This window comes from Leptosomus discolor, chromosome 1 (assembly GCF_034619465.1).
Source record: "Leptosomus discolor isolate bLepDis1 chromosome 1, bLepDis1.hap2, whole genome shotgun sequence".
In the NCBI taxonomy this organism is placed as follows: domain Eukaryota; kingdom Metazoa; phylum Chordata; class Aves; order Leptosomiformes; family Leptosomidae; genus Leptosomus; species Leptosomus discolor.
The window spans coordinates 196,473,849-196,500,779 of NC_141391.1; the positions used below are offsets into that span (position 1 = coordinate 196,473,849).

At 43.6% G+C, this 26,931-nt stretch overlaps 1 protein-coding gene across 2 annotated transcripts in view; it reads left to right on the plus strand.

The window, feature by feature from the left end:
• The first annotated feature begins 6,584 nt into the window (after positions 1–6,584).
• Positions 6,585–26,931, plus strand: part of MAPK12 (mitogen-activated protein kinase 12) — a 37,626-nt gene continuing 17,279 nt past the window's right edge. For both annotated transcript variants that reach the window (XM_086473567.1, XM_086473574.1), the window contains exons 1-4: positions 6,585–6,700; positions 7,482–7,611; positions 17,533–17,591; positions 19,798–19,909. In XM_086473567.1, coding sequence (XP_086329693.1) covers positions 6,585–6,700; positions 7,482–7,611; positions 17,533–17,591; positions 19,798–19,909 — 417 coding nt within the window. The remainder of the gene's footprint in view (positions 6,701–7,481; positions 7,612–17,532; positions 17,592–19,797; positions 19,910–26,931) is intronic.

Consider the following 26,931-nt stretch of genomic DNA (forward strand, 5'->3'; position numbering starts at 1 on the left):
CGTAGTTTTTTCTAAGAGATAAATTATGTAGGAAGAATACGGTTACAGCCACATTTAAACTAATCAAAGGTGACAGTAATGGGTAACAACAGCTCAGCTATTTTTAATGAAATACCATCAAAACCCATAAATCATCTCATTTTAATGTCAAGAAAAACAGTAGGGAGAGAGACATCTTTTTCCTAGATTTGAAAAATGAAGGTGATTTCTTAGACCTCAACAGCCACTAATTAAAGTATTTTTCTAGAGCAGGTAACTGACTCCCTTGTGGTGACCCAATGTGGGACTGCAATGGGGTTTATCAGTTTACAACAGCAGGACAGGGTAATTGGAAAGCCGGTACCCCGCCGGGACAGGGAGGTGGAAGGCTTAGCACTGACAATGCTTATCGTTTGAACACAGATGGAAAAAAACATTTGCCCACCAACACAAACAGGCGAATGGAGGTAAACATGTAGAAGTGAGGGCATTGTCAGGCTTGGTGAAACTGTAAGGCAGATTGCTTAAAAGTAAACATTAAAGAGTAAATAAATATAAAAGTAAGGATTTTATTTACAAAAATTTATTTGCTAAAAATGCCTTTAATGAAGGCATTGTTTACACGGCCCAGATTTTATGTGCAAAACTTGTACTGCTTAAACTGTGGGTTTTCATCTCCTGACGCCACTCCCATTGTTACAATCGTGCTTTTGTAGGTCCTCTACACATTGCATGTACGTCTGAGGAAAGCGCCGCAGGTTTTAGCCCACACGCTACAGTAGGGTGCTCATCACCCCCGAGCCCCTGCGAAGCACAGAGGGACGCTCGGAGGAGCACAGCTGGGCGATGCTAGTGGAAGAGGCTGCTCAGGCTTCCACTTGGGGGAGAACACAACTCTGAGGGCTTTCTCAGCCCTCAGCCCTCGTTTAATTACTGACGTTGTTAACAATTTACTTCTAATCTGAACTTACCTAATTTCAGCTTTCAGTCACAAGAGCTTGTTATCCCTCCACCTACTGAATTGAAATCACTTCTAGTATTTATTATCTCACTCTATAATCAGTGTTAAGTGCAACCCCAAGTCTAGTAAAAGGTCTGGAAGCAAAAGGTCTTGCAAAAGGAAAAAGAAGTCTTTTGCATACATCTTAATCTTTTGACATGCATAAGTATACACTGCACTTCTTTCAAAATCTGCATCTTTATTTTTAAAGCTGTCTACCTGAGCAGCACTGAAGCCCAGCAGCAGGAAATTGATGTGCCACAGCCACAGCAGAAATAAAGACAAGACTAAAGAAATCTCTAATTTACAATGTGATAATGGAAAGAAAAACCAAGGATGGTTTAGAGGAAAAGCACAGTATTAGAGGTTATCACGAGCCATAATACACAGAATTCCCTCCTCCCAGAACATACAAAGTGGCTACACAAGAATGAAACAGCAGGGTTACTAATAACTTTGGGAATTTATAGGGGGGGGGGGGGGGGGAATAATAGGAAATTAGGTAATCAACACTGATATATGAAAAAATTTATCACGCACCAGTAGGCCAAGAGCCATTAATTAGACAGCATTGTTGCAGAATTCCCATTTGTGCTCTTGGCATGGTTTTGATGTGGTGCAAAAGATGAATGCAAGAGGGAAGGAGGGTCAGTACGCTGTAGGATCCGACACAGCAGGCTCACCCTAGGGACAGGAGGGGGACAAGCCTTTCAAGGACAAAATGTTGGCAGCAAAAGCACCTTTGACAGAGGTGGGGAGCAGTCAGTACAAAAGCCACCTCCTTCCTTTCTTCCCATCACATGTGCTCCTGGATCATAATGAGAAAACAAATCTCCACCTTCCCAGCTCTCGGGACCTGGTCAAAGATGAATCTGCTCAAAAAGCACCATATTCAGCTGCAGGCACAAATTACTTAAGTATCCTTTGCTGTAATTTGCTGACTTGGCCCAAGAATCCCTGACAGATGAGCAATGGTAAAGATTTAGCTCTTGCTAAAACAGAATTGCTTCGTAAATCGGGTAAATTATGTCCTTTGGTAGCAGCCAAAAGGAATTTAGCCTCGGCAAGATCAGTCTCCCTAGGAAGGAATTAATAGCAACACCTCTGTGTGCTTTAAAAGCAGCTGCCTGTTTCTCTTACATGTGAATCGTGCTGCTAGCGTTTGTAGATGTAGCGCAGCTCTGTAAAGCTGGTCCTTAGAAAATCAGCACTCTCACCAAAGTGAGAGTACCAAGTGTCATTAATTTACAAGTCCAGGCAAAAAGCATAAGGTTTTTAAGGGACTAGTGTAGTGCATTAGTGTAGCTGCCACTGACCTTCTTTCTGCTGTAAGATAAAATATTGAACCGATATGCCTAAAAGGGTCTAAGTTTTCACTACTAGGAGGGAATATATCGTGAGTTTCCTATGCGAACACTGATCATCCAACCAATCTGACACTTAATCCGTTAGATGGGAAATTTCTACATAACGAGTGACACTGTTCAATTAGGCTTCAATCTTGGATGCAAGCAAATGCTTCATTTTGCACTCGCATAGTCCCCCAGCTTCAATTATTATCACAAATTAAGATGTGTACCGTAGCACAGGGGTTTTAGCCAGTCCTTTCAGGTTCCGATTTCATCACAATACTGAACGCAGTAGAAATACTGAATCACAGTGGCAGCCCTCAGACAGATATACATTAAATCTGCCATAACTGGCAGCCTCCACTGAGCAATATTTTGCTCCTCATAGAATAATATCCTGTAGATTAGCACTAAGATAATATACTCCTATTTCATACTCATTTTATAATAGAGTCTGAAGGCTCAAATCAGGAATAAACCCTGGTTACATTTCATTCTGTGCAAAAATCACACCCTGTGCTCCTGTCCTGCCCAGCTCTCATTAGGTTGGGATGGAAACGCAACAAATGAATGCAAAATTAAGGAGGATGGGAAAGATGGGGTAAGAGTACCACCAAGTTTTTGGTGATTTAAATGGGTGATGTGCACAACTGTGTAGTGACAAATAAGTAATGCTTTCGAGTCGTGATCTCCATCAATGCTCTTTTCGTATGATTTTTGTATTGGAGTTGGGGAAACTCTACTGCACAGGACTGTATTTTCCTCTGTGCACAACAGCATCTCAGAATGCAACGACCTGTGATAGTTTAAAAACTAAACTCCTACAGTTTATTGTAGGAATCGGTATGAAAAGGACCTTCAGGCAGGCTCTGAGGAGAGTGTTAAAAGCAGTTGGTTTATACATAGCTGTTTGCTACCCCCTACACCCGGCCTCGCTTCCTCCACCCCCCTCCAGCAAGCAGGGGCAACAGGGTAGCAAACAGTTACTTAGTAAGTTCTGACTTGACCTCTTGAACAAATGAAATGGCCAGTTTAAAAAGTAATTAAAAACAAAAAAATCACTTAGGTGGTGCATATTTACTCCTTTCTGCTGATGGCTGAGCGCTCTCGCAGCATGGAGGGGCCCCCAGGGGTGCTCCATGTCACAGAAACTGGAACCGAAGCACCCTGCTCAGGGGCCAGAGAGACAAAACCAGAGAAGTTGCAAAATAGTTGGCAGCAGCTCCACTAGGGAAGGGTGGGGACACGCTAGCACGGGAATATTTTCAGATGAAAACTGAGACTGTTTGTTTGTTTAAGCTTCATTTCTTGTTGTAATAAATAAAATGGACTTACTTCCTCCACAGCAACATACCTAAGTACACAAGAACAGTGTGTTTTTGAAAGGTGGCGATGTAGAAAGCTGGTTAAAAAAATAATATTACAGGAATCAGCTTTTGACAATTCAGCAAGATTTTATGTTTATTGGCATTTAAGGTATGTTTTACAGAACTTAATTATTCATATGTGAATTAGTGTACCGAGAATAAAATGATCATGTGAAAGACATAAACAGACAGAAAGGTGGGAAGATGCTTGATTTTTCCAAGGACTTTGTACAATCTCCTGCTTTCCCCTGACTGAATCCACATTGCCAGTTCCTGGACTGGGGATCAAGGTCCCAGTCTCTCTCCCTGCTCACACAGATGCACCTCCTTCGCCCAGGCCCAGCAGCCAGCCCGCAGCCCAGCTCCTGACCAGCTAAGCTGTGCCATTCTATCACTGCTAGGTAAGAGTTTGTTGTGAGCAGCGTTGCCATCAGACTCTATCACCAGACTCCATACATGTGGAATTTCTCAGGAAAACATGGTTAGCTTTCTCATGCTTTCTTGCAGAGCTTCTGCTCCAGCACCTAAACCTCACGTCCAGGCTGGAGTGTCAATTGAGCTCTCAGTCCCCAGAGGAATTAGAAAGACTACTGTACACATCCCATCTACCTCATGTGATCTGCAGCCGATGGCAACCTTCCAACACATTGAAAGTTGGCTCTTTAAAAAAAAACAAACAAACAAAAAAACCCCACCAAAGGTATCAAAACTAGTATTTCTTCCTGGTAACAACCTTGCTAAGCTTCCCTTTGTGGAATGGGCATTAGGAAAGTGGAATTTTTGCATCATTAATGCATTTATGATCTTTTATTCATTATTTCTGAAGAAGGTCCCTTTTGTTCTATAAACTTTAAAATAAACATATGGCAAACGCAGAAACATCTGATAGCATTCCTTTTTTAGTTCACCCTGTCAAGCACACATTGCCTGGGATAAGGTACAGCCGTAGTATCCGATTAGTGTCATTGCAACAGATTGTCTTCAGAGAAACACACCACCATGTGCCCAGCCGAGCCTAGCAGGGTGCTGAGGCTCATGCAGTTTGTGACGCTGCTGTAAGATCTATCAGCTGTAGATGGATCCAAGGCTCTCGTCTCTCTCCCTTCGTAGACACTTTTAATGGTTTTACTAGGCAAAGCTTCCCTTGTGACAACAGTGCTGCTTTCCTAGTCTTTTCAGCAAGTGCATCAGTTCATCTGCTATATGTGTGGCCTGACGGGGAAATGGTGGTCTTGCATTTGACCTGTGCTGCTACCTCATCCATCTACAGCAAAGTAACCTAAATACTTACATGAAGGAAAAACATGAGGAAAATAGCATTGGCCAACATTGTCAATGTATTTAAAATATCTTACAAAAGTCGCTCTGTAATATTCTCAGCTTTTGCACAAGAGTGACGTTGGCTTGGTGCTGGGTTAGTACTTTCATCTACTGTATGAAAATCATCTTTCTGCCTTGATAAAAAGCAAGCAGTAAGAAAGCATCATTCTGCTACAACCAGATAAACAAAAAGTAGGTGAGGGATCAAAAGCAGAACTAATCCTTACTGCATTAGAAACATATATATTTATCATTAAAAGTAATTTAACTAATGGACTAGCTCAAAACTGAGTGGAAGCTGCTTTATCCTTCACCTTGCCCATACCACAATTCACTCCAACCACCACCATGTGAATGGCAAACATGGCATAAAAGTGATGTCAGGAATTAAGACAAAATGATCTGCTGGGACAGTGGATTTTAAAAGCAAACATGTATCATTAATCTAACGCTTGACAGGAGCCTCACATTAGCTGCCAAATGTCAGGGGGCTGCTTTCCATTCTCCCCAAACCAGGGAGTCGAAGAGGTCACGGGTCAGCAGGGAACGGCGCTGGAACACACGGCTGTTGGGTGGAAGGATGTGTTCCTCCTGTATCCCGCACGTGAGTATGGGGAGGCAGGAGGGCAGGGCTGCTCTCCCACGTTCAGTGGCCAGGCATGGAAAGGTCTGCGCCCATGGCAATTACCAAAAAGGCATCAGGAACAACAAAACTCAGCCAGATTGCCCCTTTCGAGCTAAGCCACAAATTGAACTCTAGTCACAGCAAGTCTGACTTGTCTAACCTCAGCACCATTGCTCGGGGGTGAAGTCAGACAAAACAGAGGCTTTACCAGACCCCGAAAGACAAGAATTTTAATTATATTCACACAAAGAACACATAAAACTTTTTTTAAAGCAGGTCTTTGCCTGCTCCAGGCCTATTCACTATGGTGGCAGTGGGAAGGTCGCCCTTCTCTGTACTCCAGCGCTGAGATTGCTTCAAGCTGCTGCTTGAACTCTTTTGGACCTTGCCAGCCATGCACGGGGCCACTTGCTCCGGGCAACTGAATCCAGTGTGTGCTTGTTTCCGTTGAACCACATGAAATACTGCTGAAACTCGGGGTCTGACCCCGGGATGAACTGGGAAGCCCGCAGCCGTACACCTGCGTGCAAAGGTCACTCGGAGGGTCGAAAGCGGCCCCCGCGAAGGGCCACGGCGCGGCCGCACAGGAGGAGCGGGCCGGGCCGGGCCGGGCCGGAGCCCCGTTCGGCTCCGAGGGAAGGGCCTGCGCGGCCGGCCACAGCCCCGCACCTGCCGCGCCGGGACACCCCGCGCCTCGCCGCCCTCCGCGGAGCGCAGCCCCAGGTGCCCGGGCACGGGGCGAGCGGGCGGCCGCGGTTGCGGTCCCGGCCCCGCCGGGGGAGGCGCGGGGCGGGCGGGCCTCCCGCGGGGGGTGCGCGGGGCGGGGGCGGGAGGCGCCGCTCGCCCAAGCCCAGCCCCTCGCCGCAGCCCGTCTCGGCGGCGCTGGCCGCTCTTGCTCCCCCCCGGCTCTTTGTCGGTGGGTGCCGGCGGGGGGTAGCAGCGCCATGTCCTCCCCCAAGAACGGCTTCTACCGGCAGGAGATCACCAAGACCCTCTGGGAAGTGCGGGACCGCTACCGGGACCTGCAGCCGGTGGGGTCCGGCGCCTACGGGGCCGTCTGGTGAGCGGGGCGAGGCGAGGCGAGGCAGGGCAGCCCCGGGAGCGGGCGGCGGGGGGCGGTGGCGGGGCGCTGCCGCGGTCTCTGCCCCGGGCCGGGGGGACGCTGTCCGCCCCGGCCCTCTCCCGCGTTGTTCCCTGCTAACTTTTTCCGGTTGTTGTGCCTGGCCCGGCCTGGCCCCGCCCGGTGCCGCCGGGCCCCGCGGGGGCGGAGGGGGCGGCCCCGCTGCCCACCTGGCCGGCCCCGACCCGGGAGGCGGGCGGTGCCGCCGGCGGAGCCCGGCCCTTGCCGGAGGGGCCTCCCGCCGTGCTGCCCGCCGCCCCGCGCGGGTGCGCGTCCGCGGAGCGAGCGGAGCCCGGTCCCTGCCCGGGGAGCGCTGCCCGCGGCGCCCGGCCCTGGCCCCGACCCCGGCCCGCGGGGTGCGGCTGCCCCGGAACGGCAGCGTCTCCAACAGGCGGGGTGTTGGCCCTTCGGGCGCGACACCTGGTTTGCGGTGGTGGTGGGTTTTGGGGATTTTTTAGTCTTTTTCTTCTTTTTCCCGTTCCTTCCCAGATGTTTCTCTATAAAGCTTTTGAAAACTGGCTACGTTTCATGACCGGGCCTGAGGCCTTTTAAACGAGTGAAACAGACGCGGGACGGCGCGGGCGAGGCGGTGGTCTCCTCCCTGGGCATGGGGAGGCCTCGTCAGCACCGGGCAGGCCGTGGGTGGAGGGCTGGGCCGTGTGGCGGGGTCTGTGGTCTCGCTTATGTCCTCGCTCGCCAAACCCTTTCTTCTCCCTTAAAGCTCAGCCGTTGATGGAAGAAGTGGTACCAAAGTGGCCATTAAGAAACTGTACCGCCCGTTTCAGTCTGAGCTCTTTGCCAAGCGAGCCTACCGAGAGCTGCGCCTCCTGAAACACATGAAGCACGAGAATGTGAGTTGGGTCGTTGGCTCGTTGGCAGATATCCCCCCCCCCCCCCCCCCCGGCCACAGCTCACACGTGGAAACAAAGAAGATGGGTAGATTTGGACAAGGCAGATGTGTAGCTGAATGGAATTCAGGAATCTTTCAAATCTTTTGGCCTGTCTTTTGTCTGTCTGTCCTTCATCTATAAACCTGTGTTCCCACAAACTAGAATGTCCTGTGGGAAACACCACTTTGTTTCCATGTAGGAAAGGTTGGGTGGGGAAGGTTGGGACCACAGTGGAGTTTGTGCTCAGAGGTAGTAGAGAGATTAAGGACCAGAAGTTACAGTCTCCATCACTATGGCCCTGTGAGGTGCAGGAGAGTGCAGAGCGTGGGGCTGTGCCTATGGGTCTTGGATGCCAAGATCTCTTTTTTTTTTTTTCTGAACTTGTGTGAAGATGGCTGTGGTACACATGCGTGTCTTTGGGGAGGAGGTAGGGTCTTCCTGTTTTTATCACTCATGAAGCAATTGAAAGTTTTGGGCTCGTACTAATGTGAAACAGGAAAAGCTAATTAACAACTAAATAAATTGCTTTACTGGGAAGCAGAGAACAGGATACAGAGGCAGAGATTGCCACGTAATGTGAAAGAAGAACAGCAGTAGAAGTGTTGAAAGTGTCATTGAGATAAAGATACTTGGTCCCAATAGCACTTAGCAGTTTAAGAAAAAGAGAAAGGGGGAGGGATTTGTGTGAAAACAGTTTTTGTGGGATCAAAGCATGAACTGCATGTGAGAAGGGTCCCAGGGTGGCCTTGGACGATCACTGTAGTGGCTTTAAATGCTGTTCATGAAGAACACGTGGGGGAAAAAAGAGTTTGGAGGGAGTTGTTAAAATGATGCATAAGAATCTGGTTTAAAATGTTAATAATGTGGGAGATCAGAGCATAGCTCCATTCAGGTGGCCTTCAAGGAAAGCTAAGAGATCGAAAGCAAGGATAAGAGAAACTGCTAATAACAGTAGCCAGTCATTGCCATTTAATGTTGTAGTATTAACATGGTGAGTACCAAAAATATCTAGGTTTGTTTGGAAGAATATTGTGTGGGATATTGTGACTGTCCAGAAAAAACAGACCTTTCTGTAGGCTGGAGAACCTGTGTGCCTGTTAACGTTTTAGTCTGAACTTTTTAATACATTTGATCATTTTACTTGATGAATCCTTTGAAGTAACTGCTTCATAACCACTGCAGTATACGTTAAAAGAGTTAATGTTTGCACGGAACTTCTGTAGCATGCATGGGCTTTCATACTCCCAGCATATTCTTTACTGTACGTTTGGGAGCAGAACAGTCCATGCAGTTGCCAAGTTCCTAACTGTGTCCAGAATTTTGAGATTATTTTTCTTTTCCCAGAGTAGTCTGTTGGGTAGCACTTTCCACTCCTGGCAGTTTTTATGCGGTATGTGCCCTTCAAGATAATACTCTGGAACCCCTCCATGGGCTCATTTGATGATTAAACAGTCTAGAAAAAAATGCTCACTGGGGAGCATGAGCACAATCTGTAAAAGTTACAAATCAATATATATGAAGAAAGGGAATAATTTACAGTCTTAGGAAACAGTTTGGGCCACAGAAAGAAGAATCTGGTCTATGTACTAAGGAAAAGTTTTACCGTGAATTATGGCATCTACTCATTAGAGAACAAAGACTGAATAAATGATCCTGCAGGGATTCGAGAGCACCGTGGAGGCAGAAGCTGACTACTCCACCCATCCGCACTGAGGCTGACATGGCAGTACGGCCCATCAAGAGGATTTCCATCCACCGTCCCAGCCTCACACCCTTCTGTCAGAAATTTCGCCCTCGGTGAATTAGGAATAGCAGCAATGCCTTTCAGGGTTTCTAGGCCCTGTGCTGATTTCAGGATACTCCTTTAGCTGCTCCACCCATCCAAAATTAAACCAGAGCGGCATCACTCATCGTCAGGATTTTCAGCCCCGCCTTTGACCCACCACCATTCTGTCAAAGAGCCTCTTTTTTGCGTATTTCTGCCAAAGGATGAGTTTACAGGCAGACAGTAAGGTCCTTTCCCGTTCACATCAGCAGTCCACGGTGTGCTGTGCACACCTTCAGCGGTATGTACAGTAGTGCCAGGACAGCTGCCTCTTCTCCATCATTACTATCATGGCTTCTGTGGGTTTGGCTATGGAGTTTTGAAGGGGCCCTGCTCAGATGGGTGCATATCTCCTTAATGAGAGGAATTAGTAGAATAGAACAGTGATTGAAGTATCTTTTCCTGATTTTTCCATTAACAAACACGGTAGAGTATACTTCTATAAAATAGCAGTTATCTATCTTTCTGGCTGCACTATAATACAGCAGCAATTAAAAATTAATAAAGCTGAAGTAGTTGTTTCAAAGACCACAATAAAATAGCGATGCCACTGTTATCTCTGTCTTGGGTGTTGGTCACCTAAGTATGTAGAGGACATGGTACACAATAGCCTGTCTGACGGTATTGCCACTATGGACTAGACTTGGGATATTGTTGCAACATTGCACTAATCTGCCAGTACAAATCTTCATCTTGCTTTTTTCTTCAGGATATAAACTATTTTGAGGTTCTGTTTATTCAATAGTTAAAATTACATCCAATTTGCGCTTCTGATCTGTTTTTCTTTCAAAATTGCTTCTGTAATCATGATGCAATTGATGCTGGATTACACGAAGAGTGTGATGTTTTGTTTGTTTCACCATGATTACTTCTCAATAGACCATCTCTGCCCTTCATAGCTTTCGGGGAAGTGTTGCGTTAAGCATGTAGCAATAACATTATCATAGTTTATTTAACCTTACGCTGTATTCAGAATGATGGAAGAAATTGTAATAGTGTGACACATTGCATTAAAAATAGCATCACTGATCCTCCATTAAGGTAGCACAAGATACCATTAAACCCGTGCCACAGTGATATAATTCATCAGCATGTCATGCTTCAGTGAAGAAAACTGAGGAGAACTTCTGCTTAATACCCTTGATGACCTCCATTGTAGACCCTTTGAGGAATATGCTCATCTGCTTAATGTGGAAGGGTTGTAGGATGACCAGGAATCCTGTAAAAACAAATACGGGAGTAATTCTGCTGAATTTTACTGGAATTGTATTTTACCTTCTAAGGAAGCTAACTCACGAGTCAATTTCTTTGTCTATTTAGGCATTTTCAGGAGGAGGCAACCCTGGTTGCTGGCATGACCGTCTTTCATTATATATGCTAGAACTTTCTGCTCCCTAATGGCTCTCAAGTGGGGCATTACGTAAATGAAGTGAGGAGTATTTTTGTGTGAATCATGCAGACTTGATAGCATGGGGCTTCTCATCAACCCTTTGCAAAGAAATCCGGAGGAGAAATGGTGGTGAGGACCATGGGGCAGAGGCTGTGTATGAAGAGGACGAGACCTGACTGTTAGGAGATAAATCGCTGTCCTTAATGGCATTGGTATCCTTTTTTTTTTTTTTGGGGGGGGTAGGCCTTTTTAGTTTGAGAGGATCTGGGATGTTTCACAGACATCGTAAGCTACTTCTACTGTCTAAGAAGCAGCCTAAGCCAGATCAACTCCTCAGACATTGCCAAAAAGAAAAGTTAGTTTCCAGTGGGGTAAGCTGATGGATCACTCTGTAGCTGCATAAACAGATACTCTGGCACAAAAGAGAGTGTGGTGTGAAAATGAGGAATAAAAACAGCTAAGGCAGAATGAAGAAAGCACTAGTTTTGTTGTGGGGGTTTATTTTTGCATTTATTCATGCTAGCTTGAAGTGTTCATCCCACAACAGCCTTAGCAGCTCTTGATTACTTCTTCGGCATCTGCTGCATCTTGTATAGAAGAACAGACTGTTTACCTTTAGGAAGTTTTTTTCAGTAATGCTACATTTGTTCTCTGTTTCTTTCCATTTTTAGCTCAATTAAAGTGAGGACCCTTTAAACTATCTATTATGGCTCTAATTTAAAACCGAACCCAGTGAAAATATGGCCAGCATGCTAACTTTGGTTCTGGCTTTGGCTCTCAAATATTTGCATACCTCTTCACTCGTATATTCTTCTGAAGTTAATGGAGATCTCTGTGTATGCAGAGCTAAACCCAGACAAGTAAGAAGAGGTGCTGAACCTTTAGTTTCATTTGGCAAATAACTTGGATTTTATTATGCGTTTGGACTGGAAGTGGTACCATGATACCACTCTGGTTGAAACAAATGCACAGTGACTCATACTGGTCCAGTCCTGGTGCCCTTCTCGCCTCCCAGTTCACTAACAGAAGTTTTGAAGTTGCCAGCAGGAGTGCGAAACAGCTGGTGAGAGGCGATGGCACTGGAGAGAGGGAGAGGAAAGCAGCGGCTCATGCTGATGTCTTGTGTCAGAACAGAGTGTGGATTTTAGCAGTGTGATGCATGCATGTGTGTGTACATATGTGTGTACATAATGTGTATGGCTATGTATACATAATAAGCGCCAATGGGAATTCTGACACAGTTCTAGTGACTTAAATTCTGAATGTGTTTCTGGCATAAAATTTTTGACAAATGCCCATTAAACATTTCTTCGGTAGGTTAATATCCTACAGATGTTTTCTCTTCCTGGAAACCCTCTATGAAAGAGGCAACTGCAGTATTTGTTTAAAGGTACTCTATATTATGCTCTCATTCGTTGCTCTGAGTGGAAATTATTCTCTGGTGTGTTCCCACATCTGAAGACCAATGTGTGTTTTTCATTATGAGAACCATGTCGCTTTTTTTTTTCCCCCCTTTGGAAGGAACTCTGGTATCCAACAGACACTGAATCGTCTGTCTCTACAGTTATGTTTCTGAGAATGATGCAGACCTTCACTTTTAGGTTGGCTAATATTTAAATCTGTTGACTTCTTTATTTTGAAAAAATGTTGGGCTTTTTATTTACACCTACACAGTGTCAACCAAGGGAAGAGTTTGTTCCAGAGAAAATAGTGGGGCACTCTTACGTTCCTGCCTGAGAAAAACTTAAAACTGTCACCTTTTGCAGTTTGTCTGCCCTGACGTGAGCATTGGAAGAGCAACAGCCTCTGCAGTGTGCAAAGTCAGACCAACAAGGGAGTTGCAGATGAGTGATGCCTTTACAGATGAAAGCATGCTCACTATGTTAGAAGAGGCTTCCTGCAGCAGGTCCTACAGGACTGCACCAGCTAAAAAGTCACATCCTTTGGGTACACAAGTGCCAGCAGAGTGCAATTCTGGAATCCTGGCTGGAGGTGGCAAATCTTCTTATGGGTCCTTAAGAAAGCAAAAATACAGTTATAACTGGATAGTTTATTGCTGTCAAAAGGTTATGAGGGAGAAACACTCCTGGCTGCTTTCCTGCAGTCTGAAAGCTTAGCACAGCTAGGGAGCTAACAGGACACCACAGTCACTGAGTTTGGCACTCAAAAGCCAGTAAATCAGCATAGTGGTACCGGTTGTCACTTCTGCTTATTTTCAGAAGCCTGCCTGATAGGTGTTTTACCTAGGCTAGGCTTCAGCTGCCCAGCCTTGGGTGCTAATAAAGCAGACTGATTAGCTTAGTCCAATAAGTGAAAATAAGGAAGACATGACTGAAACCCAAACCTTCTCTTTGGATTGCCATCCAGTCTGGAGATGGGGTTGTGTCAGGCCTCAGAATTTGAATCCGTGCAGTGTTACGTATGGGTCCTTTGAAAGGAGAGCGTGGTGACGCTCGCGGGTATGGCTTGTGCCTGCGGGTGTGCCGACTGGCGAGAGAAAAGGAAAGGAGCTCTCAGGCCATCAGCAGGCATCCCTTGTGTCACGTAGCAGTAATCAGTGAGGAAGAAAGGGGACTATGGTGCAAGTCTTCTGCGTGGATAGTTAAAATTTTAAACAGATTGAGACTTCTTAGTGTAGTAAAAGAGTGCAGGTGCCCTGTGATGTGGAACAGTGCAGGAATACGAAGTTGAAGCTAACCCTGCAGAAAATTTAATGCAGCATAATATGTAGCTCAGTGCACCCCAGCAGGGATATCTCTTAAAAAATGTACTTGTGTTTGTAGCCTGAGTGCCAAAGCCATTCAACTTCACTGTGTTTTCATGCGTAACATCTGCAAGAGAAAGCAGCACTTACTGTGTAGGAGACATAACCTACATTACTTATTAATTTATACAAGATCCAAGTTCTTTCATTGATGTGCTGCTGCTTACACCAGAAACTTTCCTTTACAGAAATGCAATGGAACAGTCCTTGAATAAGACATGGAAGTGCAAGGGAAGACAGAGATGAGGAGCTCTTTGCTGTTGTGCTTCACTGCTAGAATAATGTTTGGGAAAGGAGGCAGCTGAGAAGAGAAGGGCAGAAACCACCTTACTAATGCAAAGCTGTTATTTATTTGTTGACAGTAGTTAAGGTTGGTCAGGGTGGTCAGTATAAATGTCTTGGGGGCAAGGGGATGGACGTCAGGGCTAAGAAAGGCTGGAGATGCTGCCACCCACCCCTGGCTGGCTTCATAGGGAAGAGACACAATCAACATAGTAAATAAGTTGAATAAAAGCATGCCTGTGGAAAACAAGTTAGACCAGTAGACGGGTCGTTTTGCTGTTACTGTGATTTTGCTTTGCAGGAAGGTGGGAGAGACAGTATTACGCTCTCTCCTTGAGATATGAGCGAGGATACTTCAGCGGAGGCTGCAGAAATCCTGGTTGGTTTTCAGTCAAATGGGCGGTAGGAAACAAGGTGCATCCTTTGTGGGCTAATTCATTTGAGAAATTGCCTTTTGGCAGAGTTAATGGGGGGAAAAATGAGACCCTGAAAGGGCAGCACTGCTGCTGGTTTCCACGGATGTATTTTGTTGCCATCACAGTGTACTGGGTTCGTTCCTTGGCTGTGCTTCCATCTCCGATAGTATCGGTAAGTGTGCTGAATTAACACCAAAAATAGAGCTAGAAAAGGTTTCAGAGATACCTCCGTTACATTCCATGTAGCCCACGCTGTGAAATATAAATGAATCTTGTAATTGTTTTACAGTGGCTTACTTTCGTGCTGGGACATTGTCTTTAAGTATCCTAAAAGATTTTTTTAAATACTCTAATCAAGAGCATTTTAGACAGACACAGAATTTTCCATTATATGATGGAGGAGGGTGTTTCCTATGCTTTGTCCAGTTCCTTTTTCTGAAGAAGTAGCTGGAGTGTATCTTCCTTTGAGGTTTTATTTTATCCTGTACCTGCTTGTGCTTAACATATCTGCAGAAAGCTGTGACCTAAATGGAAATACTAATGACTCTGTTCCAGTACAGGGAAGTCATCCCAAAGTGCAGCTATTAAACAAAGATCACTGAGGAAATGGAAATGGGTCCCTCACCTTTATTTTTAAATCAGCTATTAGTATGTCTTACCATTTTTGGACACTAAAATGTATTTCAGAGTTTTTAGAAAGCTTGCTTTGTAAAGCTAGAAAAGAAGTATTGTGAAATCCTTGGCATGTTAAAAGAGTTTTCTGGGTGATTATTTAAAATTCCCTTCAGTGGGAGCTGAGTATTGGTCTTGGTAGTATTCTTCGCCACACAGGATTTGCAGCAATTATGAGCTTGTCTCCATGAGTCTGCAGCCTTACCTCAGCAGTAGTGTGTATTGTCTATCAGGCATCATTAAGTAACTACCAGGAACTCTGTTTACTTGAAGCAATAAAATGTTAGTGAACTTCATTGAGTGTGTTTTGAGGCTGGTGTGTTCTTCATGTTCCCGTGTTTCACAGCGGGTGCACAGAGGGATGAGGTACAGCAGCCACACTGTTTCACCCTCTACGGTGTCCTTCCTTTTTATTGTGGTGTCCCTGTGTCTTTCACTGCTGGAGTTTCGCTGTGTCTTTCACTGGTGGGGTTTATTTTCTTGCATTTCTGGCTTAGGTGAATGAAGGCATGGAAATATCTCCTTGAGGAGAGCAAACGGGACTTCTGAAAAAGTGGGTCTTAATAGGGAAAGAAGTGCATATTGGCTAAGTTTACTGTTAAAACATTAGCTTCCTTCTCTTTAATACTGAAATCTTTGGAGAGCACACAACTTTTCTGGCTGTGTATGCTGTGTGTGTACACACGCTGCCTTAGGAAATGCCCGTAGAGCTGCATTATGCTCCATTGTGGTCACGTACGTCTTCCTAATTCCTCTCTCCTCCCTTTCTCTCCCAGCCTCTGCACAGAAATGTAAAACCTTATGTAAAACTGTTGTGCAAAAAGAAAATGTAAAAAAAAAAAATCTTGCTGTAATGTTATCACTGAAGGTATTACTTCAAATAATAACCACATCCTCTGTGGGTTTAATTACTGTTTTATGGTAGTTATATTATTCTTATTTAATTAGTTTCATGTAGCAGTCCTCAGGAAAATATTATTAGTGATTTTTTTTCCAAAGAGATGTGTGGCTACAAAGAAAAAGAGTTGTAATTTTCTGTCTTCGTCTTTATTAGTTTTTCTATCTTGTTTATCATTATGACATTTTGATAATATCCAGGCTAACTGTAGTAGTTCCCCCTGAATGTGGACAAGATAAAAATAGGTGCAGTAGGGATTTCATCACAGTTGGAAATTTTTATTTAAAGCTTTAAATAAAGGAAGTCACCTTTCTTTTCTTGCATTTTTTTCCTGCATTTCTGCTTTCACTTCTCTTTACTTCCACATACTTTTTTTGAAGAACTCTTGTTTTGTGGAGCAATTAAGACATAGTAGTAATATCCAAAATCCATCTTGATTGTTGTCAAAGTGGATTTTTCGGTCCTTCTTTTAGTGTTTTGATGGTAACATTAGACAACCTAATATGCTATTACTCCTGGTTTCTTTCTTGCGGTTTCTAATTTTATACAGTTTTAGTTTGATGTATAATCTGATGTCCTTAAATTGTATGGCCATGGAGACAGGTCTGAACAAGGTTATAAAGGTTATTAGTCTTTTAGCTTGCTTTCCAACAGCCCCCTCCATGTCCCTATTGACGTGGCAGCCTGCAGCTGGGAAACACCACGAGCAGTCCAGGGCTTGGGAGGCTTTTTCTGAGCAGGCAGAAATGGTCGTTGAATTAGTAGTAGAAGTAGAAAAGAAGTGACTCCAAAAACCTGTGCTATTTAGGCACTGCCTGTATTAAGCAGCATCCAACCTGAGATGTGGCTTTAGTCTATGTCTTCTGGAGCACCGAGTTCTATGTATTTAATTTTCTGGTGTTTAATGGGCTTGAGAGAAGCTTTGGCAGTTACCGTAGTGCATCTAGTCAGTTGGTGTAATTCTGCTGAAAACCATACTAGTAGGAAAAACTGTGGTGGGAAATCTGTTATTTCTCTGTTGAGTGGTAGAATGCTTTTGTTTGACAAAAAATGCTCTTAAGGAGAACCTAAGCTGTAAGCCATAGTAAATCATATTAAGCTTTTGATAATTTACTCTTTATAAAAACAGTTTAGTTCTGGTTTCTTCTCTGTACTCCCAATTACGTATTGTAGTCTATGTACCTAAATTACCCTGTTACTGAAATTAGAAGATGTTTTAAATTGTTCTTCATTGTCAGGCAGCGGGCCCAGCTAGGTGAATGGCACTTACAGCTGCCTCGGGCTATAAACCAATTTGTCTGGTTTGTTTTCGACACTCAAGTGGTTCAAGTTAAAAGATGCTCTCTCCTCTTACAGAAAACTGTTAGCCTGTGAACTTTCTGTTCAAGTAAATACTTTTTTTTTTTTTTAATAAGAGTCAAACAGCCCTCAGAGTTACAAAATTTAACATGTAACAAATCCTGGTGTTGCTAGGCACTACTTCAGGTATTCTTTCTGCCATCTTTATGCCTGTAGCTAATGTCTCACTATGGAAATGTTTTTTATTATATTTTGTCACTTATGCAGTTTGGGATTTTTTGTGTTAAATCAATACTAATCCATGGGGTTTTTTTCTCCCTCTTCCCTTATTTTTAGGTCATTGGAATATTGGATGTGTTTACACCAGATATAACACTGGAGAAGTTTAACGACTTGTAAGTTCTACATTGTTTGTGTTTGAGAGCAGGGCATCATTGCTTGTGCAGGAGGAAGGGTTGTTGCTTTTTTTAAATGGAGAATTACAAAATTGTTGCTCCACGGGGTTTTTTCTAAATTTCTTCTTAATAAAACTCTTATGTGCAACTTCAAAATTGGTAGGCTGAGGTTTTCAGATTGTCGTTAGAACCAGTTACCTATTTTTCAAGGTGTGTACTTCTTTCAGCCCTTAGTAAATGACAGTTTGGTGGATTTCCTAATCCAATTTTCAAGCACTCATTCCTTACCCTGAGGCCCAGGTTGCCCAAATGATAGGACAATTCTTAACCCAAACAAGTAGGCTGAAAATGATACCTGCTACACGACGTGTCTCCAGTGTGATCCATCCTTATTCAAAACTGCCAGAATTTTTAGTGGTTATCTACACTGTGTTCTGTTGTACTCCTGGACTGGTTTCCCAGTCCAGTGGTCCAAACAGCACAGGATATAGATCGTTCCTAGCACCAGCCATGTGCATCTCCCTGGCCTTTCGGTGGCATCTCAGACACATGATATTTAGCATGTCCGTTGTTTTGCTTGTGGATCCTGCTGCAATCTTTGTTAACTGGAGTCGTAGATAAACAGTGCTCAGAAGTCCTGTTGGGCTTAATGTAGATTTCAAGTTACGGTCATAGAACTGTTCTGGATTTCAACTAATGTAGCTGTGTTTTGAAAACAACCTTACATATTTATATGTTAACAAAGAAAGCTATTTGACAGGAAAAGGAAGTACAGAAAACATGCACTGTGTGTTCATAATGATGATTTGGGCCAAAATGATCATTTGGCCAAAAAGTTTGTTGTCCACATTGCCTATTATGCTAGCTTTTATATAGCATATGTGATAAAATGCACATGTATGTGATTAGCATTCAAGCATTGTGGTTTTTTTAAATGGGATCCTAAAGTCATCCTTCAAGTTTTGGAGGTGCAAGTCAAGCAGGAGAGTCATTTTTATAACTGAAACTGCAACAGGTGAGCCTATGACAGAATTTGCTTTCAAGACTTCAGGCAAGCTGTTAGAGATAAGCAGAGGTAGGTGTGTGTACATTTAAAACAAAAGTGGAGAAACAGCTTTTGTGGATTAAGGTCAAATGGGTCTTTTGAGGGAGATTTTGCTTTTGCTGACTAGTCATGAGATGTTGTCTGTGACCTATTGTGTAAAGATCACATTCAAGCAGATTTGTGGGAGCCTAAGTCCTGATCCCCAAAGTCATGGGGGAAAAAAATGTTTGGTCAGTGCCCCATCTCCCTTATGACTTTATATTAAATTTCTGTTTTGTTTATAGTTACAATTCTAATAGAATAGATTAAGTTTTCATACAGGTTTAATTGTAGAAAATACCATTTTGCATATTCTGACCAGAGAAAACCCATTTAAGTCTAAATAATAAACTTTGTAGCTATGAAACGATGATCATATCTCATTCTTTGGTTCATGCAAATGCATCTGCTCATCTTCATAAGAAGAGGAAAACTGATGATTTTATCCTCAGGTGCCAGACATGACTGGCTCTGGCTCTGTTCGGACCTGACTTGAAGGATAGACTCTGAAGGATGAGTTCATGACAGCGCGAAGAACAGCTTTGGATCTTAAGTGAAGACTAGCCTTGAAATGCCAGCTTCACATTCTCAAGCCTTCTGTTGCTGGTGTCCCTTACAGTACTAAGTGCTGAGCATCCCAGTTTATGATTCCAGATGAAAATTAATGGAAGTTACTGTTGCCTCCTAATTTGATCATCTCTATTTCTGTTACATCTGACCTTGTCTATTTGAATGAACCACCTAGGCAGTTTGGTTGCTGTTAGTTCAATGCTGTTATGGTCGTGATTGTGAGATGCACAGCTTTGCCTGAATGTCTGTTTTCTGTGTATGTGGCTTTGAAATATCACATGGCTCTGGTTAGGTTCTTTCTAACTAGTTCAGAATCTGCACTCTCCAGATAACTAGCAACTCTCCATAATCAGTGTCAGGGTTGGACAATACCTCTTTATGACAATCAAAACCAGAGAAACTTGGAGGGCAGAGGCATGATGACAGAATTGTTTGGTAAATGGAATGATCTGTATTTTAATATGATTGCTGAACTGTAGCATACAATTATATTTCAATTTATTTGACAAATTAAAGTTGTTCTCTCCTTTTTTCTTTCCTTTTTTTTTTAAGCTACCTTGTCATGCCATTTATGGGAACAGACTTGAGTAAGATAATGAAGCATGAGAAGCTAACTGAAGACCGAATCCAGTTCCTGGTATATCAGATGTTGAAAGGCTTAAAGGTTTGCCACTTATACTGCAGTACTTATTTTGATTTCACAATCTTTTTTTCCTAGTAAACCATTATGGAGAACTATAAATACTTATTTGGTATCAAGATAAAATTTATCTTGCCTTGTATAGTAAAAATAGTGACATTCTGCATAAAGTTGGTTTGTGATGGTTAATGTTATCTGGTTTTTTTTTGTATGATGGTTTTGTTTGTGGCTTTCTTCAAGCAAAAGGAAAAGCGAGTCATTAAAGATCCGTATAGTACATTGATCAAGGATGGCCTTGGTTTCCTTATTTGAGTACACCAGAATGTCCCTGCTGTGATTTTTAGTTGCTTGTGGTGCTGCTATAGCATACTTAGTGTGGCTAGTTGGAGAGCATGGAGACTGAGACTGAAACCACTGTTGAGTTCAGAGACAGGACTCCCTTGACTTGAGCCCTCAGCTATGTCGTCAGCTTCAAATTTCTCTAATTTGAAAATGTTTCCGTAGCTTACCAGTACTGGTCTGACACACCATTGCTAAGGCACTCTGCACCTGACTTGCTTCAAGTGTAGTATCTTTCTGTGTTCTTTTGAGGAGCATATATATATGTGTGTGTGTGTGTGTGTGTATCTATCTGTGTGTATGTATATGGGATTAGGGAGGGTGTGGATGAGTGTGGATGAGGAGCACGGGTAAATCGCTTACAAGCCTAAACTCATAGGCACCTGAGTTAAACAGCTGTGAAAGATGTCAGAAGGGAGTCCACTGAAATAAAATAACTTTTTAATGCCTTTTAATGGACTTGCTGAGATTGAAAGAAACCTCTGGAGACTATACAGTCCAATCCCCCTCCACAAAGCAGGGTCAAACTGAGCAGGCTGCTCAGGAGCTTGTGCAGTTGGGTTTTAAGTATCCCCAAGGATGGAGACTCCACAGCCACTCTAGGCAATCTGTTCCAGTGTTCAATCTCCCTTACAGCAAACTAAGTTTTTCTTATGTTTAAATGTAAATTCCTGTGTTTCATTTTTTCCCCATTGCCTCGTGGCAACTGGGCACTACTTACAAATATATGGTTCTGTCATCTTTACTGCCTCCATCAAGTATTTATGCATATTGAAAAGATGGACCATGAGCATTTTCCCAGCTAAACAATCCTGTCTGTCTCCGGTTCTCCCCTTATATCAGATGCTCCAGTCCTGTAATCATCTTCATGGAGCTTCACTGGATTTGCTTCAGTGTCTCTTTAACTGGGAAGCCCAGTGCTGGACACAGTACTCCAGGTGTGTCGTACCAGAGCTGAGCAGAGGGGAAGGATCACCTCCCTCAAGTTGCTGGCAATCCTTTGCCTGATGCAGGAGTCTTTTGGTTGTCTTTGCTGCAAGGGCACATTGCTCACATTCAACTTGTTCATCAGGACCTCCAGGTCCTTTTCTGCCAAGCTGGTCAGTCCCCAGCCTGTACTGGTGCATGGGATTATTCCTTCCCAGGTGCAGGATTTTGTTGAACTTTAGTGAGTTCCTGTCAGCCCATTTCTCCAGGCTGTGGAGGTTTCACTAAATGGCAGCACAACTCTCTGGTGTATGAACATTCCTCTCAGTTTTGTGTCATCTGTTGACTTGCTGAGGGTGCGCTCTGTCCCATCATCCAGGTCGGTAATGGAGATGTTAAACAGGACTGGCCTCAGTACTGACCCTAGGGGGGGCACTCTAGTGATGGACCTCCAGCTGGAATTCCTGCCACTCATCACAACCCTTTGATCCAGGCAGTTTAGCCAACTGACTCAGTTAACTTTGATCCAAGTGGTCCAGTCTACCTCGCTGTCCAGTAATCTAGCTTGTACTTCCTCTGTCTGTGGGGGTGTTATGGGACAGTTTCAAAAGCCTTGCTAAAATCAAAGTAAACAACATCAACTGCCCTCCCATCACCCGCCAAGCCAGTCATCTTATCATAGAAGGATAAGAGGTTAATCAGACATGATTTTCCCCTTTATAAATCCATATTGACTACTGTCAGTCGCCTCCTTGTCCTTGTTATACTTGGAAATGGTTTCCAGAATAATTTGCTCGTTAACTTCCCAGGGAGTGAGGTGTGTTTGACTGGCCATTAGTTCCTTGATCCTCTTCCTCCTTGCCCTTTTTGAAGACACAAACAATATTTGCCTACTTCTTGTCATAAGGAACATCTGATCACCATGACCTTTCACGTATTGTTGAGTGGCCTCATGATGACTGTGGCCAACTTCCCTTAGTATTCATGAGTGCATCCCATCCCAGGGTACAGGGACTTGTGTCTATCCAGTTTGTTTCAGTGTTCCCTAATCTGATCCTTCTCCAATGAGGGTAGGTTTTTCTTGCTCCAGACTTTCCTAGTGGTCTCGGGGACCTATGATTTAGCAAATATTACCGGTGGAGGGAAAGAATATGTTGAGTACCTTGGCCATTTCCATGCCCCTTGTCACCTGATGCTCTGCCCCATTCAGCAGTGGGCCTGCGTTTTCCCTAGTTTTCTTTTTGCTCCTGATATGCATGTAGAACCTCTTCTCATTGCCCTTCATGTCCCTCACCACGATCAGCACCAGGGCTTTGCCTTTCCTAACTGCATCTCTGCACACTTGGACAGTGTCCCCACATTCCTGCTGAGTGACCTGACTTTGCTTCTACCTCATATACGCTTCTTTTTTATGTTTGGGTTTCCTTAGAAGCTCTTCATTCATCATGCAGGCCTCCTGCCACCTTTGCTTGATTTTGTCTTCTAGTGCCTGTTTTTGCATGTAATATGCTGGCATTTTACACTGTGAAATTATGGAATGATTCATAAAAGGCTGGAAGGGACCATTCAGATTTGTCTAGTTGTGACCTGTGTAGGAAAGCTTCATCTGTAGCTCTTCCAGTAAGTCACAACTTAGCTGGAGCACGGCAGCTGGGAAAGAATAATAATTTCAGTGTAAAATTTTCTTACACTTGAACAAAAAGTATAACTAGACTCCATCCTTAAGTTAGTTGTTGGGCTTCTTCATGATTTTCTTTCTTTTTTTTTTTTTTGAGAGAGAATAACCCTAAGTGTAAATCCAGTTAAGCCTGACCATTAATCCCCGACTCTCTCTCAGAAATAATGTTTACATTCATCTCTCTTTTATCTCTTGGATCTTATACTTCTGTGGGCTGCAGAGCCAACAGCTGTAGCAAAACAACATACCTTTGAATTTTACCGACTCTCACAAAGATGATTCTAAATGTATTAGCTGTCATATACTTCGTATGCTTTTCTTCCTTATCTTTCTGCTAAATATTGTTTATTATTGCTACTGCTTTTTTCCTCTATTTGGGTTTTTTAAAATGGATTGTAATTATTGAAGTTTGTGTTTTTCGACACAAAAAGAAGATACTCTTTAAGCTTCCTGTCCATCTATAACCTATATTAATGTGAGATAAAAATGTTTCTCAATCTAGATTGGTACTGCAGTTCTTCAGTTGTAATGTCTGATTTTTGGGTGTACAAAAATGTTGATCATAAAAAGACTATTATTTCTTTATTATTTTGTTCTTCTAGTGACACAATTCCAAGAGGAAAAAAGACTTTGACCTAGCTCTGCAGGCTTCAGCCAGGCTTTCCTGCAGTGATGGCCATTTAATTCCCTTTGTTGCTCTGGAGATGCACATTGTAACGAGGCCGCGGAACAGCACTGTCTGGAATTGAGTGTTGTTCCTTGGCTGCTGCTTGCACTGTACGATTTCGGTTTTATGGTCCTGTGCCTGCAACATACAATGTAAGGGCAGACTTTCCTCTGCGCTCGTGCAGAGGTAAGTGGAGTCAGTGGGCTGGAAGGGGTGTTGCATAGGGGTGTTCTTGTGCAGCGGAGATACAGAACTGGTTTTGATACAGGAAGGTCTGGCACATCCATCAGGGTGCTGATTCTTCCAGATCTATATTTGCATTGCCAAACACTATTAAAAGTAAATAATATCACAGGATAGCATGCTGTTTCTGGACAAGAACATCAGGAACAGCGTACCCAAGATTCTTTTGTCTCTCAGTACTTAACAGATACAGAAGGGCAAGTAAATTGTTTTACTCCCATCACAAAGCTTAATAACTACACTTTGTCTTTGAGTCCTGCATTATTAATTTCTCTTTGACCCTACCTTGGATTTTGTGTTCTTCATTCAGTAGATTTTCACTCACGCAGCCTTCTATGTATGCTAAGTAATTATCCTTTTTATTCTACAGTTGTGCATTTAAATGCTGTAATTCCCATTTTACAAATGCAGAAACTAAAGCCAAGTTTATGAAAATAGGCTTTATTTAAACTATAGGGAATTCACCTCCAATCTGGGCTTTGAATGTGGAGTTATTTCAGTTTTGTAGTTAGTTCCCTAATTACAAAGCCATGTCATAATAATTGTTTTGTCAAGGACCATATAAGTGGAGTCGTCTGTTTTGTTGCAGGTAGCTGTCTGGGAAACAGGTTTCCAGCAGAGGCATGCTATTCACCAGAGATGAAAAACATCATTTGGGCTAATTTTACAGACAAGCAATATATGAACTGTGAAAAATTAGAATGAGTTGAGTGTAGCGGAAAAAATGAATAATGAATTTAATTCCAATGAAATGACCTAGAAACATATTTTGGTCCTAGTGGCCTAGATTGTCTCAGAGACCAACAGTGGGGTTTGTGGCACTTGAAGGTTGACACTGAAGCCTGTTGGATCAGTAAATAAGGAGGGCAAGGGGAGCAACTGCATTGTTGACATACATCTAAAGAAAACAGAGCAGGAATTAAAGAGGGTGTATTGGGTTTGTGGGGGAAGGTTTTGTAGTGGGGGACTGCAGGGGTGGCTTCTGTGAGAAGACACCAGGAGCTGCCCCCATGTCAAACACAGACAGTTCCAGGTGGGTCCAAGACGGACCCACTCCTGGCTAAACCTGAGCCCATCAGCAATGTTCATGGCACCTCTGTGATAATGTATTTAAGGAGGGGTGAAATACGCTGTGCAGCAGCTGTGAGAGGGGAGTGAAAAAATGTGAGAGAAACAACCCTGCGGACACCAAGGTCAGTGAGGAACGAGGAGGAGGAGGAGGAGGTGTTCCAGGTGCTGGAGTGGTGATTCCCTTGCAGCCCCTGGAGAAGGCCATGGTGAGGCAGGTTGCCCCCCTGTAACCCATGGAGGACCACCTCAGAGCAGATAGCCACACTGCAGCCCTTGGAGGACCCCATGCTGAAGCACATGGATGTGTCCTGAAGGAAGCTACAGCCCGTGGAGAGCCTGTGCTGGAGCAGGCTTCTGGCAGGTTTTGTGTCAGGACTTGTGGCCCACGGGGGACCCGCACTGGAGCAGTCTGCTCCTGAAGGACTTATATAAGTCCCTGGAAGGGACTTATACTGGAGCAGTTCATGAAGGACTGTCTGTTGTGGCAGGGACAGCATGCTGGAGCAGGGGAAGAGCCTGAGGAGGGACAACACATCATGAACTCACACGATGCCAATTCCCGTCCCTCTGTGCTGCTTGGCGGGAGGAGGTAGAAGAGTCAGGAGTGATGCTGAGCCTGGGAGGAAGGGCGAGGCGGGGAGAAGGTGGTTTTAGTTTTGATTTTTTTTGTTTCTAATTATCCTATTCTGTTATTAATTGGCAATAAATTAAATTAATCTTCCTCAAGTCGAGTCTGTTTTGCCTGTGACGGTAATGGGCAAGTTATCTCCGTGTCCTTATCTTGACCCACAAGCTTTTCCATTTTATTTTTTTCCCCCCTGCCTTGCTGAGGAGAAGGAATGGGAGAGCTGCTCAGTGGGCACCTGGTGGCCAGCCAAGGTCAACCCATCACAGAGGAAAAAAGCAGGAATTTCTTGATGTTCCCTGCTATTCCCAAGATTTGATAAAAATGAGAGCAGTTCTCATTCCAGTTACAAGGCAATCAGCAGGGATGCCAAGATAGCCCTAGTAAATTGGTATCTCTGGTCTCTGTAACTCTGTTAGGTCTTCTTATGGAAGTGGTTTGCCTGAATATTTTGTTTCTTCCCCCACATTTTTGAGAGTACAGCTGTACTTACCTCAAAATGACCAGCAGGAAAAAAGACTATTCAGCTACTGGACTCTGATGTTTTGTTATTTCCTATTGCATGGCAAACATTTGAGAACAGTCTATACTATATCTGTTCCATTAGATTTTGGATTCTTCTTGAAACCAATTCATCCAGACACAATACTACACCTGGTTGGAAATATCTTTGAGAAATAGGAATGGTCCACTGCTTGAGGGACGTTCTTGCAGCCCTGTCCATGCTAGGAAGTGGGTTAAGCTGAAAGCTAGCATGCAGAGAAAAAAGAAAATGGGTCAGTAATTTGTTTCTTCTTTTACAGATATCAGTAAGTTGGCTGTTTAAGAAAGGGTCTGCCAAGTTTTGCATTAAAATCTTGTGCTTTTTAAGGTCTACTCTATCTGAACTAAAGACAGCCCATCTGTGTTCACTTAGATTGCTTTTTTGGCAGGGGGTGGCAGGGGGAGCAAAGCATACCCTTAGCTAGCGCTCAGTTGAGGCATTAAAAGGGAAAAAATACTTGCAACACTTGGGAAGGAGGAATATGCCACTCTGTAGATCTTTGTTGTAAAACTCTTTCAACTTCCCAAGCTTAGCCTCTCATTTTTATAGTGCGTAATGTTTTTTTTTGCATGTTCTAACTTCGATGGACTTGATTTTTGGGTTTTTTTTGGTGTTAAAGATGTTACCTGCAATATGCATTTGTTCTTTGTGTAAAGTACATAAGCACTTTATGGTATCTGTATTTATGTCTGGTCAAAGACAAGGAGGCTGTTCACCATTTTTGTCACATTGCATACTTCTATTGCAACAACCTTTTTACACGTGACAGTTAAATGTGTGTAGAGAAAACTGCATGAGTGATGTGTTGTGAAAGGATAAGAGAGATTTTTGCAAAGACCCCAAGTCAGTTCCTTGCAGGCTTTGTTTCTACATTCTACCTGTAGCCCGGTTCTGGATTGGCTGTATACCAAAATGCTTGATTTAAAATACATATATAAATTGAGGTCAATAG